At 46.6% G+C, this 21,698-nt stretch overlaps 1 protein-coding gene across 1 annotated transcript in view; it reads right to left on the bottom strand.

Annotated features, from left to right (window-relative positions):
* Window positions 1-17,810: 17,810 nt before the first annotated feature.
* CALM1 (calmodulin 1) overlaps window positions 17,811-21,698 on the bottom strand; it is a 36,129-nt gene continuing 32,241 nt past the window's right edge. Inside the window, exon 6 of the mRNA XM_068254573.1 lies at window positions 17,811-20,583. Coding sequence (XP_068110674.1) covers window positions 20,555-20,583 — 29 coding nt within the window. The 3' untranslated portion in view covers window positions 17,811-20,554. The remainder of the gene's footprint in view (window positions 20,584-21,698) is intronic.

Here is a 21,698-nt window from a genome sequence, read left to right as displayed (position 1 = left end):
GCAGCTCAAGTGGATGTGTAGCCCGCGGCGTCCACCTTTCTTCTGTCACATGAAAACCAGAAACAGGATATAATCAGCTCAGATTCTGCTGTAAACCAGCCCCAGTGTGATCTCTCATCTGTACTGAGGGGGACAGGGCTGCAATTACTGAGCATGAAATAGTTATATGGGAACACAGCAACTAAACATATCAGTGCTGCAAAATCATCCTATATAATAAAACCCCTGTGCAGGGCAGCCATCAGGAAGGGGGGGGGGGCAGGGCTTCTGGGCGACCTCCCCCCCCCCCACCCCCAAAGTCAGTGGCGTAGCTAAGCTGTGGGCCCCGATGCAAGTTTTACAATGGGGCCCCTCAAGCACACTATACATAACAATTGATACAGAGCACCAAACCCTGCCAATGGCAACTACAGTGTCAGAGGTGCAAGAAGGGGATGGGAAATAGCTTGTTAATGATTACCATTATTCAAAGTATCTATAGAAGTGATTATTATAAGCACAGGACCAATAGAGAGCGAATACTGTAGTTGAGGGAGGGCCCCTCTGGCCCAAGGGCCCTGATGCGGTCGCAACCTCTGCAACCCCTATTGCTACGCCCCTGCCTATCATTATTCTGTATTTATATAGCACTGACATCTTCTGCAGCACTAGTTTACAGGGTACATAGTCCTGTCCTCAGAGGAATTTACAATCGAATCCTTCCATAGTCATAGTCTAATCAATGTCCTACCATCTTATTATTATGTATATAGCTCTGACATCTTCTGCAGCACTTTACAGAATACATAGTCATGTCACTGACCACATAGGGGCTCACAATCTAATCCCTACCATATTATTATATTATGTGTGACTGAGAGAGACCTATTGGGAATCCCCCTTGAAAACCCTGGGGTTGCCCCTAGGGAGGTTAGTGTTAGGGATAGGCTGGGGGAAGGTTAGTGTTAGGGATAGGCTGGGGGAAGGTTAGCATTAGGGATGGGTAAGGGGAAGGTTAGTGTTAGGGATAGGCTGGGGGAAGGTTAGTGTTAGGGATAGGCTGGGGGAAGGTTAGCATTAGGGATGGGTAAGGGGAAGGTTAGTGTTAGGGATAGGCTGGGGGAAGGTTAGTGTTAGGGATAGGCTGGGGGAAGGTTAGCATTAGGGATGGGTAAGGGGAAGGTTAGTGTTAGGGATAGGCTGGGGGAAGGTTAGTGTTAGGGATAGGCTGGGGGAAGGTTAGCATTAGGGATGGGTAAGGGGAAGGTTAGTGTTAGGGATAGGCTGGGGGAAGGTTAGTGTTAGGGATAGGCTGGGGGAAGGTTAGCATTAGGGATGGGTAAGGGGAAGGTTAGTGTTAGGGATAGGCTGGGGGAAGGTTAGTGTTAGGGATAGGCTGGGGGAAGGTTAGCATTAGGGATGGGTAAGGGGAAGGTTAGTGTTAGGGATAGGCTGGGGGAAGGTTAGTGTTAGGGATAGGCTGGGGGAAGGTTAGCATTAGGGATGGGTAAGGGGAAGGTTAGTGTTAGGGATAGGCTGGGGGAAGGTTAGTGTTAGGGATAGGCTGGGGGAAGGTTAGCATTAGGGATGGGTAAGGGGAAGGTTAGTGTTAGGGATAGGCTGGGGGAAGGTTAGTGTTAGGGATAGGCTGGGGGAAGGTTAGCATTAGGGATGGGTAAGGGGAAGGTTAGTGTTAGGGATAGGCTGGGGGAAGGTTAGTGTTAGGGATAGGCTGGGGGAAGGTTAGCATTAGGGATGGGTAAGGGGAAGGTTAGCGTTAGGCATATGTTTTTAGGAGGTTAGTGTTAGGCAAAGCTCACAGGGATGTTGTTAGGAGATTTTAGAGCCCTCCCATGCTGGGCACACACAGCTCATTTTTGCCGCTCAATTCTCCCGCTCAATCGTTCGCCGCTCGATCCCACAGTTAATTCTCTTATCTTTTTTTATTCACTGCTATCCGGAATCGAACGGCGAAACGATTGGGAGGGAGATCGGACATGTTGGAAATTATTAATCGAGCCATCTTAATGGCTCAAAAACGTGCCGTGTATGCCCAACATAATGTCCTACCATATATTATTATGTATTTATATAGCACTGACATCTTCTGCAGCACTTTACAGAGTACAAAGCCATGTCGCTGACTGTCCTCAGAGGAGCTCACAATCTAATCCTATCATAGCCATAGTCTAATGTCACTACCATATTATTATTATGTATTTATAGAGCACTGACATCTTCTGCAGCACTTTACAGAGTACATGATCATGTCACTGACTGTCCTCAGAGGAGCTCACAATCTATTCCTTCCATAGTCATAGTCTAATGTCCAACCATATTATTATTGTGTATTTATATAGCACTGACACCTTCTGCAGCACTTTATAGGGTACACATTCATGTCACTGACTGTCCTCATAGGAGCTCACATTCTAATCTCTACCATAGCAAGTATACACATCTTAACCTCCTTGGCGGTATTCCCGAGCTAGAGTCGGGGCGGGAAACCGCAGCTCTTCTCGGGGGCGCCGCCGGAGGCTCTATGCAGAGCAATGCGCGCAGCCGGAGCGTTTCTACATACCTTACGGAGATCCTGCCGTCGGCCGCCATTCTTCTTCCTCTCCTTCGAGGCTCTGCTTCCTCCCGGTGAGATTGCCGGCTGTCGTTATGATGACAGTCGGCAATCTCACTTTAGAGTTGCAGCGCCACCCGGAGGATTGAGGCATAACTGCCGCGCTGGAGCCAGGGAGGTAAGTGATTGCTGGTGCTGTGCAGATCTCCCTGGCAGCATGATTTTTTCCAGGTTTTAGGGTCTGAAAGCGTGCAAAAAATTGTACTGCTTTTAGACCAGGGGTCTCAAACTCGCGGCCCGCGGGCCATTTGCGGCCCTCGATACAATATTTTGTGGCCCTCGCCGGCAAAAGCTTCCTTATAGTTCGCTTCAGTGCTCCCAAGTAATCTGCCGCATCCCCGCCGCTAAACAAGGGCTGCAGAGCCCCCAAATCGCCCGGGGGGCAATCCGCCTGCATTTCCTGGAAGGGGCAGAGCTTTCAGCTTCAGCTCTGCCCCTCCTGGCGTCAATCGCCACACGGATCGCCGCCTCTCCCCGTCGCCCTCTGTGAAGGAAAAGTGAGAGGGGCAGGCAGAGGCGGCGATGCGCCGCGATAGTGAAATTCCTTATGCGGCCCAGCCTCATCCTGACTTTGCCTCCTGCAGCCCCCCCAGGTAAATTGAGTTTGAGACCCCTGTTTTAGACGCTAAATTCCGGAAAGAATCATTCCACCAAGAGGGTTAAACGGAGCAAATTTGTCAAATATCTCCAGATGCTTCCCACATCTTTCTTGGGACCAACCGATCTAGCATTGGGGCCCTCTGAAAGTTTTCAGCCGCAAAGGTGCATGGCCACACTACGCAACGGACAGTATGCCGCACCTGTGCAGTAAGCACAGGGCCGCTAAGGCTTGGGGGTATAAAGCCGAGCCTGAACAGTTTCGTTCTACTGCACAGGCACGGGGCATCCTCTGAAGTCTGGATGGTCCTGACGAAGGCCACATACACACATCAGACCATAGTCTTTTGAAAATGAAAGATCACAGACCAATTTTACCCCCTTCCATGTAGTATGAGAGCCATACCTTCACAGTCTATTCTATGGAGCTGAACTCCCCATCAGAGAAAAATCTTTGCAAGATGCTGCACACACAGATGCTGTACAGACACAAAAGATCAGTATCTGCAAAAAAATCAGTTCCTGCAAAATGCATTCATAGTCTATGAGATCTGCAGATAATCATACACACCTTGTTTAACTGACATTCATCTGCAGACCAGACAATCATCTGCAGATCTGAAAATCCATCCTGGTGGATCTGATCTGCAGATGAATGTCTGTTAAACAAGGTGTGTATGAGGATCTGCAGATCTCATAGACTATGAATGCAATTTGCAGGAACGGATCTTTGGCAGGAACAGATCTTTTGCAGATACTGATCTTTTGTGTCTGTACAGCATCTGTGTGTGCAGCATCTTGCAGAGATTTCTATCTGATGGGGACTTCAGCTCCATAGAACAGACTGTGAAGGTATGGCTCTCATACTACATGGAAGGGGGTAAAATTGGTCTGTGATCTTTCATTTTCCAAAGACTATAGTCTGATGTGTGTATGAGCCTTAAGGCTTCCTGCTCCTCTGCAACGCCTCTGCTGCTACGCGGGGCCCTCCGTATCTTTAAAGCCACACTACTTTCTGTGTAGGAGCACAGCCTCACTGCACAGTCGTACAGAGAAAGACACCTGCGTATGAGCGGCTCTGTGTGACTGTGCAGGCATGGGCTGTACTCTGCACCTGTGCAGTGTGGCCATGTCATATACAGAAAGGGAGTGCAGCCATGAACAGTCTTTGTCTTTATTGTCGAAGAGTGTTCAGAGGGTTCCAGTGCAGCGCAGGAGGGACCAGGTAAGCATCTGGACCACACAGGCTTCCCACTACTGAGGTATCTTTTTTTGGGGGGGAAACATTACAGGTGTCATTTCAACAGGAATTAATATTAATTTGTGATCCAGTCCAGTGCAGCTTCATGGCGTCACGGACTCCTCCCCTCGCTGTCCCGGATCTTCTCCAGTCTTGGTGAGGTTTACGATGTGCAGAAGGAATTTCCAGGCCAGGCTGAGTAAAGGGGTTCTAAGGACATAAAAGGCAAACAGGAGCTGGGATAGGACAATGTCAGGTGCCGTGATGAAGGGGTGCCCTGCGTTCTGTCTCCGCGCTGCACACAAACTGTCCTGGAGGCGGCTGGCACACGAGAACCATCACAACGTGCAGCCAAATATAATCCCATCTCTGCTGCGCCGTCAGCAATCCTCCAAGCTTGTCATACTGAGCAACAACCACTCCATGCTTCATCAGTAACAATTCTATCTACACATCAATCATAGGATGAGTGGCCAAACAATTACAGACACCCTCTAATAACAAGTTGGGCCACGTTTAGCTCTGATCACAGCTGACATTCTTCTTGGCATGGAGTCAATAAGATGCTGATACTGTTGCTGAGAAATGTTGGCCCATGCTGGCAGGGCCGGTTCTAGCTACAATGGAGCCCTGGGGAAAAAGTAAGCTGGGGGCCCCCCTGAACTGGAGCGGTGGAGATTTCAGTGCAGCTGGCGCCACCATAGGCTGTAATAGGAATTGCGGCTATATCGGTGCTCAGACAGTAATTTGGGCACCATCAATAGACGGTGCCCAAATTACGTTAAAAACTAGTAGCAATAGCTGGCTGCCGAATGACATCATTTCACCACAATTGACAGCGACCTTCAGGGGGGATATTAATTAACGCCGCCGGGACGCAGGAGCAAGGTGAGCCGTTTTTCGGCTTTACCCTGCGCCCAAACCTCCTGGAGGTTTAATTATAGGTACTGCATGCCCTTGGACTAGGCGAGTGTGTTCCTGTCCTCACTGCCTCCCTAATTCTGCAGAGGGAGGAAGGAGCACGTGGGGCTCAGCCACATAATTTAGTGGATGATGGGGACACTTGGGGGCCTCTATGGATGCTGGGGCCCTGGGGCAATTGCCCCCATTGCCACTATGGTAGCTCCGGGGATCGCCGCCATGTGACAGAGGACAGCCTGTCACAGGCTGCACAGGACGGATAGCGTCCTGTGCAGCCCCGATCACCAGGGGGGACAGGTAGGAGAGGAAGGGGGGGAATTTTGCAGCGGGGGGGGGGGGGGGGCTTTGAGGTGCCCCCCCCCCCGCAACACTCAGGCAGGCAGGAGCGATCAGACCCCCCCCCCCCCCCTCACATCATCCCCATAGGGGGGAAAAAAGAGGGTGATCTGATTGCTCTGCCTGCAACCTGATCTGTGCTGGGGGCTGCAGAGCCCACCCAGCACAGATCATACAAAACCACGCTGGTCCTTAAGGGGGGGTAAAGGCTGGGTCCTCAAGTGGTTAAGGTTAGGCTTCAGAGGTGGGAGGGTTCCGTGTTAGAGTAGGTTTAGGTTTAGCTGTAGTAAAATATTGGTAGCATTTACCAAGGTTTTACTATCCTCATTACCACTATAAATATTTTTTTCGTTTTCATTTGGTGCCCAATTCACCATGGTATTTATCGTTTAGTTTTATATCGGCTTCGCCTAGTGCCCATATTTTCTTGTGCCAATCAAAGTTAGATGTGTGTACACACCTTAGGGATGGTCAATTAGATGCAAACATCTCCGAGTTGATGCAAGATCATGCAAATTTTGTATGCCCATATCCCCACAGAGCAGCAGATAGCTAGCTGAGCAGTGTGTCTAACTGTCCATGCAACGATTTCCCCTAAACGTTCATTTAAAACTATCACTGATGATCATTTGGGGGAACAGCAGCTGGGCATTTGTATATAGCTCAAAATACACTGGAGCAGTGAGTGAGGGGACATAATTGGGGGGGGAGGGGAAGTATGATTGGGCAGGACAGGGGTGAATAGGGGAGCAGTATGCCACAGCAGGAGACAGGCAGTTGCATTTCCGTACACATCCTGGCAGAGGTGGATTAAAATTGAATTGTCTTTTTGGTAAGCTGAAGATGGCTGGTGGGCCCTTTGACACCCACTAGGCCCCCAGCAGTTGCCTAGGTTGCCTGGTGGATGATCCTGCTCTGCATCCTGGCACAGCCATAGCTGCACATGCTGCATTTTTGATATGAGCTTATTAATGGCTGACTAAAGCCAAAGAGTCTTCTGTAACCTTGGCGGCGGCGGATGCTGGAGCTGGGTGGCGTTTCAGTAATCTGCCGCATCGTTATTTCACAGATAGCCGCGTCAGCATCACTCAGAAAAAACGCGGTCCAAATCTGCTCTCTCACTTACATTAGCAGAATTGACTGCAGACCTATGAATTCACAGAGCTAAAGGGGTCCTCCACCTCAAATAAATACAGATGTCTGCTGCACTCGGGTTCCTGCTGCATACCAGATGAGGGAATCCCCTCCGGAAATATCAAAAACAAATACAGTAATGAGCGCCTTGCTGTATAGCAAATGGGATTAAAATCACAAAAATAGAAAGTTATTTATGAACAAAGCGTGATTTATACTGTACTTTCACCAGCACAGGTGAAGTTCACTTCAACCTGGTGTGTCTTCACTTCCATGTGCCCCTATTCCATGTAACTTCCATGTACAAACCCCCCCCTCACAATCCACAAGCAGCAGCCTCCTCCCATTCCATGCACAGCCCCCCCATGTGTATCATCCATTTACAGAAGCCCCCCTCCCACTTCATGCACAGCCCCTCTTCTATGTGTAACATCCATGTACAGCATTCCATGTGCAGCTCCTTCTTCCATGTGTAACACCCATGTAAAGCAGCCCCTCCCATTCCATGTGTAACATCCATGTACAGCAGCCCTCCTCCCATTCCACATGCAGCCCCTCTTCTCTGTCCTACATGGGTGCCACAAAGGTATTTGAAACGTATGGTGACTGTATGACTTAATACGATACTGTGGTCATATTATATGGATAAATCCCTGATTCTCTCAGGTGATCGGGGGCCAGATATGCTGTAATAATAAGCAGGTCTGGCATAGAGTCTCAGAAGCTGTCAGTTATTTAGCTGACTGTAAAGTCACCAGAAGTCAGTGAGAGGAATGCTGCATGGCTGGGAGTGTCGGAGTTCCTCCTCGTTACATTCCATTCTGTTACACCCAAACAAGACTTGCAGAAACCTTGTCTGGAAGCGATCTGTGCGACTCGGCTCTCATGGAAGCAGCTGCTCACCGATTGTGTGGTCCATGCTAGTTCCAGGTCAATGACACATGCATCTCCTCAGCTCTGGACTGGCAATGCAGGCCTTTGTAAAGCTGAATAGTCACCTGAAGTAATAAATAGTCATCTGTTAACGTCACAGCAACACCTCACAAAAAAACTAAATGACTTGATTTGTCTTCCTACCCGCGCAAACAAGCAACGTCATGTGACGACACAGAATGGATGCGATCGGGAAGTCAAATGATCGTGGTATTTGCACGGGAGTCGTCAGGGATCTTAAAGATCCGATCCATTTCATACAGGGCTTTAACCACTTGAGGACTGCAGTGTTACACCACCCCCCCCCCCCCCCCCCAAGACCAGGCCATTTTTTGCTTAATTGGCCACTGCAGCTTTAAGGCTTAGCTGCAGAACCGTACAACACAGCACACAAGTGATTTCCCACCCCCTCTTTACTCCCCACCAACAGAGCTTTCTGCTGGTGGGGGCTGATCGCCCCCCAGATGTTTATTTTTTTTTATAAATATTGTTTCTATTTTTGATTAAATATACCTATTTTTTGTTGTTGTTGTATTTTTCATACTCCTCCCTCCCTCCCCCGTCAGCCGATAAGCATGATCAGTTGTCATAGGCTTCAGCCCACAGCCGATTACTTCTCTGCTTCTGGAGGGGACAGCCGTGTCACACTGCTGTCCCCAGTACAGCGCTGCTCTACATCGCAGCGCTGTACAACAATAAAAGATGGCGGTTTCGCCATCTGACCGTCTCCCAGTGGCTATAGCCGTTGGAAGACTGCCGCGCCGCCATCAGAGCGGTGATGCGGGCTCGATTGCCCGCAAACCACGCCCCAAGGATCTTAAGCCGATCGGCGTTAGGCGGTCCTGGGGCTGACGCCACGTCCACTCCCCTCGGCGTGACGCGGTCGGCAAGAGGTTAACAGTATAGGCCCGCAGGGAGAACAGTGCTTCTTGCATTACAGTATTGCTGTATCTGCTCAAATATCTAACCTGGCTCTTTGTGCATCCAGGTACACAATACAGATAGTATTTCACAAAAGTGAGTTCACCTCTCACCTTTTTGTAAAACATTTTATTATATCTTTTTGTGGGACAACACTGAAGATAGGACACTGTGGTACAATGTAAAGTAGTTTGTATGCACCATATGTAACAGTGTAAATTTGCTGTCCCATCCAAATAAATCAACACACAGCCATTAATGTTTAAACCGCTGGCAACAAACGGGTGTACACCCCTAATTGAAGAATATCAGTCCTGCCCAAAGTGTCAATATTCTGTGCGTCCACCATTATTTTCCAGCACTGCCCTATCTCTCTTGGGCATGGAGGTCACTAGAGCGTCACAGGAACCACTGGAATCCTCCTCCACTCCTCCATGATGAAGCTGGTGGATGTTAGAGACCTTGGCCCATATGCAATTCACTTTTTCACCTACGTTTTCTCCTAGGTGATAATTTTATATTTGCCAATAAAATTTCTTTTAAGCCACCAGCAAGCAAAAGAATACTCAAAATAATTTTAACCTCCTTAGCGGTATGGACGACTATATACGTCCATTACCGCCAGAGGTCGCCGCTCAGGCCCTGCTGGGCCGATTTTTATCAAATAAAAAGCAGCACACGCAGCCGGCACTTTGCCAGCCGCGTGTGCTACCTGATCGCTGCCGCTGTGCGGAGATCCGCCGCGAGCAGCGGCGAAAGAGTGTCCCCCCAGCCGCCCGAGCCCTGCGCAGCCGGACCAATCAGTTCCGGCAGCGCTAAGGGCTGGATCGGAGGCGGCTGATGTCAGGACGTCGGCTGACGTCCATGACGTCACTCCGCTCGTCGCTATGGCGACGAGGTAAGCGAAACAAGGGAGGCTGCTCATTGCGGCCGGAGGCAATCAGAATGACGCGTTAGGAGCGCCCTCTAGTGGGCTTTCATGCAGCCAACTTTCAGTTGGCTGCATGAAATAGTGTTTTTTTCATTTAAAAAAAACCCTCCCGCAGCCGCCCTGGCGATCTTAATAGAACGCCAGGGAGGCTAATAGTACTTTCTTACCTACTTTTTGGTACTTTTTAAGTTGAAAAGTGCTGGAAAGTTATTTTAAATTGAAGATGAAAAATGATCTCCTAGGAGAAAACTCCGGTGAAAAAGGCAATTGCATATGGCCCCTTGTGCTCCTCCACCTTACATATGTAGATAACCCACAGATGCTCAAGAGGGTTTGGGTCTGGAGACATGCTTGGCCAGTCCAGCACCTTTTCCCTCAGTTTCTTTAGCAAGGGCAGAGGTCGTTGTGGAGGTGTGTTTGGGGTCATTATTATGTTGGAATACTGCCCTGAGGTCCAGCTTGTGAAGGGAGGGGATCATACTCCACTTCAGTATGTCACAGTACAGATTGGCATTCTTGGTTCCCTCCGTGAACTGCAGCTCCCCAGTGCTGGTAGCACTCATGCAGTCCCAAACCATGACACTCCCTCCGCCATGTCTCACTGTAGGCAAGACACACTTGTCTTTATACTCCTCACCTGGTTGCTGCCATACATGTTTGACACCACCTGAACCAAATAGGTTTATCTTGGTCTCATCAGCCCACAAGGCATGGTTCTAGTATTATTATTATTTAGTATTTATATAGCGCCGACATCTTCCGCAGCGCTGTACAGAGTATATATAGTCTTGTCACTAGTAATCCATGTCCTTAGTCTACCTGTCTTCAGTAAACTGTTGTGGACTTTCTTGTGCATCATCTTGATGAGAGCCATGCAGTCCAATTTGAGGCAGTGTTTGGCGTATGGTCTGAGCACTAACAGGCCAAACCCCCACCCCTTCAACCTCTACAGCAATGCTGTCAGCACTCATACCATTTGCAAATGACAACCTCTGGATATGATGCTGAGCATATGCCCTCATCTTCTTTGGTTGGCCATAGCGACGACTGTTCTGAGTAGAATCTGTCCTGTCAAACCACTGAGTGGTCTTGGCCACTGAGCTGCAGATCTGTTTCAGGGTGTCATCAATCTTCTTACAGCCTAGGCCATCTTCATGTAGAGCAACAAATCATTTTTTTTTTTTTTTAAATCTTCAGAGTTCCCTGCTATAAGGTGCCATGTTGAACTTCCAGTGACCAATATGAGAGCGATGATATCAGAGACCTTGTATCACTAACAAGTAACATGACCTCAGGGAGGGAAAATGTGTTAATGATCAGAATCTTGGTGGGACTGCAAACTGTTATACAAGCTGGGCTACTTTACATCGTTCCAATGTGCCATACCTTCATTGCGATTTTGTATTCTCATCCACAAATTTTACAGTGAAAATTTGCAAACTAGAAATTTGCAACAAGCCCCATTAAATCTAATCGCAGGTGAACATCAAAAGCCTTCAAGGCATCTCTGCAGCCTTAATTTCTTTTAAAAGGTGTATAAAGTACACAAAAACCTAGATAGTGGCATGGCAGTGGAGGGCTCAAGGGCAAAATGTTCCTCCAAAAATACATATTTTATGCAGATACTTTTTTTTTTAATGCATAAATGCCAAAAATCACAGTTTCAAGATTTTTCAAATAAACGTCTTCAGAATGGGCATTGTGTGTACCGGTCTAAAAATTGTTATGTGCAGCCAGTGTCAGAGATGACTGAAAAAATTAGCATTTATCTGACTAAATATTTTTAAATTGCAGCCACAGTATGTGAGGCCTGAAAATGTTGTCAATTACACATTCCAGGACTATTCCTCGCCAATTCATTCTTACTCATCTCTAGGCACAAGGCCACATCTTTTACCTTTCTATATCCCTAGATTGTGCCCAGATACGACTGATATTCACGGATAGACACAAGAGAGATGGCCACACCACTGATGCCCTGCGGGGGAAAAAAGTGTCAGAAAAAGAATTTCAAACAAATTTTTCTCTCGGAAGGTGTGAAAATATCCTCTGCGGGGGTAATCTGTAAGCATGCTATGTATGACGTGTGCAGTCCATGCTCTCCGCTTGTCAGAAGAGTATGCAAGCAAAAGAAGCACCTGATCTATTGGCAAGGGATGCGATCTGCTGCCTTCCGAACCAATCCACTTTCGGTGAACGCAACTTCTAACTTAAAAGGAACCTGAGCAGGGGCGTAACTAGACATCACTGGGCCCCCCTGTGACACTTTGGAAGGAGCTCTCCCACCCCCCCTAGCTTTCTGCACAGGAAAAGGACCAATGTGTTTTCCCCATGCAGAGAAAACCACTTAGACTTAAAGGGATACTGTACGGGGGGGTCAGAGGAAAATGAATTGAACTTACCCGGGGCTTCTAATGGTCCCCCGCAGACCTCCTGTGCCCGTGCAGCCACTCACCGATGCTCCGGCCCCGCCTCTGGTTCACTTCTGGAATTTCAGACTTTAAAGTCTGAAAACCACTGTGCCTGTGTTGTCGTGTCCTCGCTCCCACTGATGTCACCAGGAGCGTACTGTGTAGGCGCAGACCATACGGGGCTTGCACAGTACGCTCCTGGTGACATCAGTGGGAGCGAGGACACGGCAACGCAGGCGCAGTGGTTTTCAGACTTTAAAGTCTGAAATTCCAGAAGTGAACAGGAGGCGGGGCCAGAGCATTGGTGAGTGGCTGCGTGGGCACAGGATGTCTGCGGGGGACCATTAGAAGCCCCGGGTAAGTTCAATTAATTTTCCCCTGACCCCCCTACAGTATTCCTTTAAATGTCAGGCAATCTACGCTACCCCCAGATCTACTTACCCGGGACTTCCTCCAGCCCCTTGCAGCTGACAAGTCCCTCGTCGCAGCTCTGCTCCCAGTACATACATACACACAGCTGTATTATTTTACTACATGAGAGCACATGCTATATGGAGGAACAACAACGACATGCTGAACATAAGATATAGTAATCACTGTAACTTTGGCAAAATGTTCAGAATGTCACTGATTGACACTGTTATTAGGGGATCTTGCACTCAGTATGAGGCAACAAGCTCTCAATGAGGCAGCGACAGTCAGACATGAATCTTTCCCATTCCACTGTGTCCAGTAATCAGACACCATAAGGTCACTAGCCTGTGTGATAAGAATCTAGGAATCTCTTCTGAGGGAAGGTCTACAACTTTTTTTCAACCTGTGACTCTTGTTTGTAATGTTGTACATGAAGTCATCAGAACTGCTGCAGTGTGAGATTTTTTTTTTTTTTTTTTTTTTACAAACCCTAGGGAGCAGAGTGTACAAATTCCAAAGTGTGTATGATTCCTTATCTGTGTGGTGGACACATGCAGTCAACATAACAATGGTACAAGAGTAGAATAGGTTTTCTCTCCATGCCCTTAGTTGCTTGTCAGTCTCTCAAACTTTTCCCCCATGGGCCCCCTGTAGCTTCTGGCTCCCCCTGTAGAGGCATCCCTTGCAGAGTCTATTGTTACGCCCCTGAACCCGATGTAAGAGGGATATGGAGGCTGACATTTATTTCCTTTTAAAGAATACACATTGCCTGGCTGTCCTGCTTATCCTCTGCTTCTAATACTTTTAGCCATACACCCTGAGGAAGGGCTTCGCCCAAACCATGTAGTGTCCTCCGCTTGCTCTGTAACTGCATGGCTTGGATACAGATTACTTGAAGAAGCGCTGTGTGCTGTCTCCTTATTTCACATATAGTACAAGTGGTAGCAGGAGTGGTGTACCTGCGGGAGATCAGTACCGGCTTCCAGGCCTGTAAAAGGTGTGTGGAAAGTGCGTTCTATACTCTGCTGCCCTCTACGCTACACGACAAGCCCAGAGCCCCTGCCGCCCGCTACACGACAAGCCCAGAGCCCCTGCCGCCCGCTACACTACACAAGCCCAGGGCTTCTGCCGCCCTCTACACTACACAAGCCCAGGGCTTCTGCCGCCCTCTACACTACACAAGCCCAGGGCTTCTGCCGCCCTCTACACTACACAAGCCCAGGGCTTCTGCCGCCCTCTACACTACACAAGCCCAGGGCTTCTGCCGCCCTCTACACTTCACAAGCCCAGGGCTTCTGCTGCCCTCTACACTACACAAGCCCAGGGCTTCTGCTGCCCTCTACACTACACAAGCCCAGAGCCACTGTCACCCTCTACACAACCGCCCAGAGCTTCTGCTACCCTCTACACTACACAAGCCCAGAGCCCCTGCCACCCTCTACACAACCACCCAGAGCTTCTGCTGCCCTCTACACTACACAAGTCCAGAACTCCTGCTGCCCTCTACACAACCGCCAAGAGCTTCTGCTGCCCTCTACACTAATTCTCAGCAGGGATCAGGACTTGATCCCATGGGCCACACTACAGGGCTGAAGCTGTACAGAGGTGTTGCTAGCCTCCAGGCTAGTGCTGCATTCTGTTATGGAGAGGGAAGCAGGGTCATTGGAGGCAGGACATAGTGGGTGGGGTGAGTAGGAGACCCATGCTCTTGGCAAGCAATCGGCTCAGACGATCCACCAGGCTCATCAATGGTCAAGGCACCTGACCAGCCATGTCAGCAAAGAACACCCCAGAGCATGTACAAGGCCAACATTCTTAGGTTTCAGTTCAGAAATATAGGCTCTGTATTAATATGGAGAACGGAGACACTAGGATCACACCATGTTGAAAACAGACCACATTTTGGCAAAACAAAAATCATCACCTCCATGCTTTACAGGCTGGGTACACACCAGATCAGTGTCTCAACACATCAGCCTAGCACCCCCAATTGTGGGTATTTTGGCACAGTGGCAACAAAGTTCTTCAAACATACTAGATGCTTTTGTTTTTAGCTCTGCACTATGCGTACTATTACTATATGCCAAATTCAAGTGGAAATGAAGGGTTTATAATCTACAGTGTAGTAGTTTCCAGTCCCTCATTTTACAATATGGAAGCCAGCACTGGCAAAATCTGAATGAAGGCCCTTTTCCTCTAGCAATTGTTAGCGCGAAATACTATCCATTCAGCAAATCCCTAATTTTTTTTCCACGATTGCAATTTTGCTATGCAATGCATAGCAAAATCAGTGAAAAAAATGCTCCAAGGCACAATCACACTTAAGTAAAAATCAAATCGTGGTAGTGGAAAAGACCTACCGCGATTCCTATATTACTTAGCAAACCCTAGCGAATTTAGAATCGCTAGCGATTTGCATTGCTATCGCTGCTAGTGGAAAAGGGCCATGAGGGTACACCCAGTTTTGATAGGACATTTTTTACCACCTCCATGTAGTATGAGGGCAGATTTTTGAATACAATGAACAGATTGTTGAGGTACTCCTACTAAAGGGAAGAGGCAACATTGGCAAAAGTTGTATGTGTGTACACACCTCAAGTAGGTGATGTATAGGAAGGGCAGGTTTCCACTAGGGACTACAAATCACAGTAAAGATGCAAGCCTTGTGTTTTGCTATGCAGTTTTCTGCAACACTTTCAAGTTCTATTCAGTTCCACCAAGTGGGCCCACAAAAAAAAATAAAAAATTTACTGAAAGGGCGCGTTCACAGTGGAGCATTGCAGTGCACTAGACCCTAGAGGTTCTCAACGTGTGGTACGCATACCCCAGGGGGTACTTCTGATTGTTTTAGGGGGTACTCTGGCCATCAAGCTATACTTAGACTGAAGCGAACAAAAATTGCCATTTTTACCTTGTAGTTCGCTTCAGTACTCAGTAGAAGTAAACCGCCACATCCCTGAGCCAAAACGAGGGCTTTAGACTCCAAATCCCCGGGGGCAATCCAGGCAGCGCTTCCTGAAAGAGGCAGAGCTTTCTGCTGTAGCTCTGCCTCTGTAAAGGAAGAGTGAGGGGTGGCAATCGACAGAGGGGCGGGGAGAGGCGGAGATCCGCACGGTGATTGAGGTCAGTAGAGGCAGAGCTGCAGCTCAAAGCTCTGCCTCCCCAGGCAGCAAAATCCACAACCAAGAAAGTCGTGGGATTTTGCCCCAGGATTTGGGGGTATAAAGCCCTCGTTTTGGCTCGGGGATGCAGCGGTTTACCACAACTGAGACTACTGAAGAGAACTACCAGGTAAAAATAGCAATTTTTGTTCACTTTAGAGTCACTTTAACCAAGACAATCAAATTTAGAGTATTAGAAAACTATAAATCTCATTTAATCATCAAATTAGTATTTAAGCTAATTAAGAGCAATAATAAATGCTTGGAAATGGTTTAGAACCAGTTATGTCCTACAATTAAATATATATTTGTCAAGGGGTACTTTGTGATAATGTTTACTATTCTAGGGAGTACTTTGAGAGTACAGGGTTTTAAAAGGGGGCACAGAATAATAAAAGGTTGAGAAACCCTGAGCTAGACCATATAAATCACTTTGTAATGGCCGGTTCAAATTGATGCCTTAATTGATGCCTTAAAGGAGTACTATCGATTGAAACGACTTTTTTTTAATACTGTATATTAGTGTACACATTACCACTAGTGCTAGGGGCACTTTATTCACCCAGGTCTCTCTCTCGCTATCCCTGCTTAAAAATTCATTTCTCACACAGCTCATAGTAGGTTGGGTCACCCTGAGCTGCTTGGTTACTCTGTCACACAGCTCACAAATATATTTCACTGTGTCACTCACAGCATGCAGGAGACATGAGGAGAAACAGGCTGATCTGAGGTGGTAACCGGTAACTAAATGAGCTGGAATATTGCTGGAATATAACTAGCTATAAACAATAGTCTGTGTTTACACTCAGACTGGCTGCCTGCTTGTGGTGATTCACTCCAGGCTGCATCCACTTTACAAGCTGCTGAGAGGGGCAGACCACTGTTTACAATTAGCATTATTAGTATCTTTATCAGTCAAGAGAAGCAAAGATAATAAACACACATTGCTAGAATCTTTAACCCCTTACCACCATATCAATAAGATTCTTTCAGCAAGGTGATAATTAAACTATAAACTGAGGAGTTGATAGCAACTCCCCTGTGCAGACATGGGCTTAGCCCTCTGGGAGCCCTCAGCATATAGATACATTTGTATCAAACACTGACGGCCAAAACTGACGGAGGATTTTACAGCTGAGAGGAACAGCTGTGTGAGGAATCAAATTGCACCTAGTACTTGTCCTAATGTGTGCTACAACATACAGCATTTAAAAATAAATGCATACATCGATAGTATTCCTTTAAGTGTAGTGCGATAGAATCAGTGGGAATAGGCATGCTTCATGGTACCACAACTTTGTATGCTTCATTGCAACTGTTAATACACATGTACTGTATGATCATAATGAGCGATGACTCCTCCCCATTGCAATCCTTTCTTAAAATGAAACTGAGGCGAAACTGATAAAGGCTGCCGTGTTCATTTCCTTTTAAGCAATACCAGTTATCTGGCAGCCTTGCTGATCTATTTGGCTGCAGTAGTATCTGAATAACACCAGAAACAAGCATGCAGCTAATCTCATCTGATCTGACATTAATGTAACATTTAATATGCTGCATACTTGTTCAGGGTCTATGCTAAAAGTATTAGAATCAGAAGATCAGAAGGGCAGCCAGTATTGCTTTAAAGAAAAATATGGCAGCCTCCATATCACACTCACCTAGAAGTCACTTTAAAATACAATTCTGTATTTACAGGCTATGGGCCATAACATGTCTGAACAGCCACATGCAGCACATCTGCAAAAATCAGATTGTGCTAGCGGAAACCACATGTCAGTGTTCACAACACGTACGTCTTTGCAATTGGGAAATCTGCTTGAAGACCACCTAGCAGACACCAGCCTAAATGCGGCCGTTACTGCAGCCTGTATGATCCATCAGTAGAGATGGTAGAGGATATACCAACAACTCATTTGCATACTTAGAATCAGGCCAATCAAATTCACTCCGTTGGACTAGGGACTGGCCCATTTTCAAGTCCGTAAGGCCTCCTTTCCACAGACTGTTGAGCTTTGTGCTCAGCAAGCAGTTACCAAGGCAGCAGTGAGAAATGAGAGTTTGAGAGGCATTTCACTGCCTAACAGTCAGTGGAAATGAGGCCTTAGTCTCTCACTGGGCCATCCTTGAACCACCTTCCATTTTCCTTTCCCTTGAAAGCACCTGAAATAGCCCATCCTTTAAAAATAGACCACATGAATTTATTTGATTTTATTTGGCTTTATTAGTTTCATTGCAATACATGACAGCCATTTACTCTATCCCAGGTCTTTTGTTTCAAGGCTTAGTATGTGTTTTTGTTTTATTTCCCTAAAGTGCAAGCATGGATTCAGAGTTAGCACAAGCTTCCAGTTGTCACAGCATGGGTAGGATGAGTGCAGTAGTAGTGCCAAGTTTGCTTTGTCCCGTGCGATTACCTCCAGTGGCAGCCTAGACTGAGCCTATGCAATTACCTCCAGCGGCAGCTTAGACCAAACCCATACAATATATCTCCAGCGGCCACCTAGACAGAGCCCGTGCGATAAACCTCCAGCGGCCACCTAGACCGATAACCAGGCAGCTGGATACCAGCAGGTAAATGACCCGCCGTGCCAAAACTAAGCTTTACTGCAATGTCACATCTTTGGCATCAGACTGCAGAGATGTAATGGACACCAGTCAGCGTAGAGATCTATATTTATAATGATGTCGCTTCACTAAGAATACATAGTCAATGAGAGCAAGATCTGACCACAGCTCAAAAAAAAGCTGTTTTATCCTTTAAACTGTTTTGTTTACTGGAAAAAAAACCAGGGCAATCATTCAGGAAGTTGCAAAAGGGGCATTTTTTCCCAGGATACAAACCAGTCGATAAAACCACAGTACTTCCTGAAATGCTGGCAATGTAGTGGGCTGACTTAAGACCACCTAAACCCAAAAAGGGATGTACCCAATTTACAGCACTAAAGTTTTTGTATCTATAAGCCACATCAGAATCCTTCACACTGAAATGGTAATTCATCCCCCAAAATATATCTATTCTCACCACCAGCTGCAAAGAAGAAAAAAAAAAAAAAAAAAAAAAAAAGCCTGAAACATGGGATACGCATACATATTAAATCCATATAAAAATATTGGCGAAACTAGTAACCACGCATCATTTTCAGTAGTCTGTTCCCCAGTCAGCGGCATTCAGCCTCGCGCCAAATAAAAGCAGGTGCTCGTGGGCCTGCTGTTCCCAAACCCGCTGTGGTCACAGTACTGAACCAGCCAATGGGATCGCAACCTGCTCCCATCATAAAAAGGCTATCTACAAACGTCAGATGTCCGGCCGCTGTCCTTTGCAAAGCACGACCTGCTGACCGGTAAAGGGACCTAACCGTCCGAAAAACGATGCAGCTGTGTGCGTTACGATGTGGGAACACTTGACTAGGCGTCAACCTAGGGGGGAATCGTTCGCGTTCCTCAAGTTATCAAAATTCATATTACAGCCAAGATGTGCCTTTATAATTTCTGTACACGTTTGTGCATGCAAACAAAAAGGAAAAAGTTTCCATGAGGGAGGGGAGGGGCAAGGTGGAGCAAGGGGGTGGGGTCACACTTTAAGACTTCCCAAAAACTCTAGATTGTTGCAGACACCGAGTGATTAATTCAGACACAAACTGCATTTCAAATAAAAATTGTATATATTATACTGTATATTATATAAGGGGCTGCCTCTACTGCGCAAGTGGCGATCTATGCATAGCAAGATGACACCCACCAGCGAACGAGGCGAAACCCGGCGGAGTTACAGCCTGTACAAAGGTCACAAAGCAATGGATCGCTACTAGATAAATGATTATTATACTGAAGGCGACATTAAAAGGTTGCAGATTATTTCAAGCTAGCCAAGAACGAGGATGATGGGGAAATAAAAACAAAAATGTCTGTACATGATGGATGAATAAATTAAAGTGTGTTAACAGAAAAGAAATAAAAATATTACGTTAATGGTCTTTTATTGGAAAACAAAAAAAAAAACTAGCATTTACAACTTGGAATGGACAAAAGCAGAAGTTTTTTTTTTTACTTTTTTTTAAACATTTCCTCTGAAGCAGCCTGGTTGATTGTTGTGCTGAACTCCTATAAAAAGGATATAGGAATAATCTACCGGCTCCGAGTCTGTTACAGACATGTTAAATTACAAGAGTCCAAAAGCTGCTCCCCATCGGTGAAGGAATTCTCTCTTAAAAACCATGAGCGATCAACAGCCCAACACCCATGTCGCTTTCCTTAGTGCAGCGCAAACAAGACTCTTAAAAACCCAAAGATCGGAACACACACGCCATCTTCGGATTAAGATCGATCGATTTTCCTTGAAGCACGCCAAGTACAAAAAGAACCATTCAACCGGTAAGGAGGAGGGGGTGGGGGGATGGGGTATTCCTCAACACTTGCAAACCCTTCAACCATTTTGCTGCATACCATCCTGAGGTATAAACCAATTTTTTTTTTTTAACTTTTTTTGATTAAGCCAGCTATGACAATTTTATACTACAAATTTTCAAAACGACCCGCCCCCAGAAGACGGACCGGTTTCGTTTTTTTGATTATTTTTCGCTTTAAAAATTTACAAACACGTCAGTGCTCAATTGTCAAGCTGCATGCATGTTAAACTGGCCAGCCCAAACAGTGTAGTAATCGTTAGCAAATGGATCGAGGAGTCCTTGTAAGTGCTTCCTTGCTGTTTTTTTCTTTTTTTAAAGGTAGTACAAGTATTTATATACTGTAAAACTGATGTTTAAACTTTGTTTTTGGGGACAGGACCACCGACCATTACATGCAGAGTTTGTTGTGGACAGAAGGAATTTCTTGACATTCAGTTTTGCTATACAGAAACAGAATGAGTAAATGAACATTTTCGCAGGAGGTAAGTAAAGGATTCCGTTTGATTTCTCTAGAGGGGAAACAGGGGGCGAGTCTTCATTTTGCAGTCATCATTTGTACGAATTCTGTAAAGAGAGGACACAGCTTTTAAAAAGTGAATCTCCAATACCTAACTAGATTAAACATTACCGTGCAACATGCTGGACAACTGAAGTGAGGGTGATATGAAGGCTGCCAATGTTTATTTTTAAACAAAATCAGTTGCCTGGCTGTCCTGCTGATCCTCTGCCTCTAATGCTTTTAGCCATAGACCCTGAACAAGCAAATGCAGCTCAGATGTGTGACCTGATTAGCTGCATGTCCGTTTCAGGTGTGTGATGCAGAAGCCACTGATGCCAGAATGATCAGCAGGACAACCAGGCAACTGGTATTACTTGAGGTAAACAGGCTGAAAGATGTAAAGGTGAATAATCTACAACACTTGGTCTGAAAAGACAGAATCTGCTGTAAACAACTGCTTACAGCATAGGAGGGGGTGACCTGATAACAGCCGGGTGCTCACCAAAACTAGCCGGGCGCTCCACCCAGCTAAAAGCCTGGGGAGAACACTGCAGAGGATGGTTTTATTTGACACTAATCAGTAAGAGTAAACTTTAGTCCTTTTACATACACAAGTGACCACCTGATGATTCCCACACAAGTGTAGGGGTACCATGAAAATAGGAGACATGTGAAGGGGAGGTCTTTGAACATTCCCTCCCCCCAGCTAGTGCACTACACAGCGGTTACCAAAATATCGCAGTTTTGTAGAGGGTCGGAGACATCCAAAATTGCATAAACACCTATTGGCCGCAGTGTGCGACCAAACGATAGTTGCCTCATCGGGCTACCAGACTGTGCAAAGGTGTCAATTAGTCGGGACGCTGGTGAGTGATATGCACACCATTCAGTGCATCTAAAAACGCTGCACCCCTAAGTGGGCTCATACACCAGAGTGCCACTCCCCCTCTCTACACTGCATCTACAGAAGGTACATGCTGCAGGAATTCACTCAAGGTTGCTCAAATATATGTCAAGTCAATATGTTTCACCCTTAAGTGGGCTTTGTCAGGAGTAAATAAAGACTGCAGCAAACACACATCCCCACCAAATCAGACAAAAATTCCTCCAGCAATCAGGGCTGTGGAGTCAGTACAAAAATCTTTTTCCGACTCCAACTCAGACTCCTCAGTTTCTGAAA

This window comes from Hyperolius riggenbachi, chromosome 9, assembly GCF_040937935.1.
Source record: "Hyperolius riggenbachi isolate aHypRig1 chromosome 9, aHypRig1.pri, whole genome shotgun sequence".
Lineage (NCBI taxonomy): Eukaryota > Metazoa > Chordata > Amphibia > Anura > Hyperoliidae > Hyperolius > Hyperolius riggenbachi.
The sequence above is the reverse complement of the archived record's forward strand: the minus strand, read 5'-3'. Positions and strand labels throughout refer to the sequence as shown.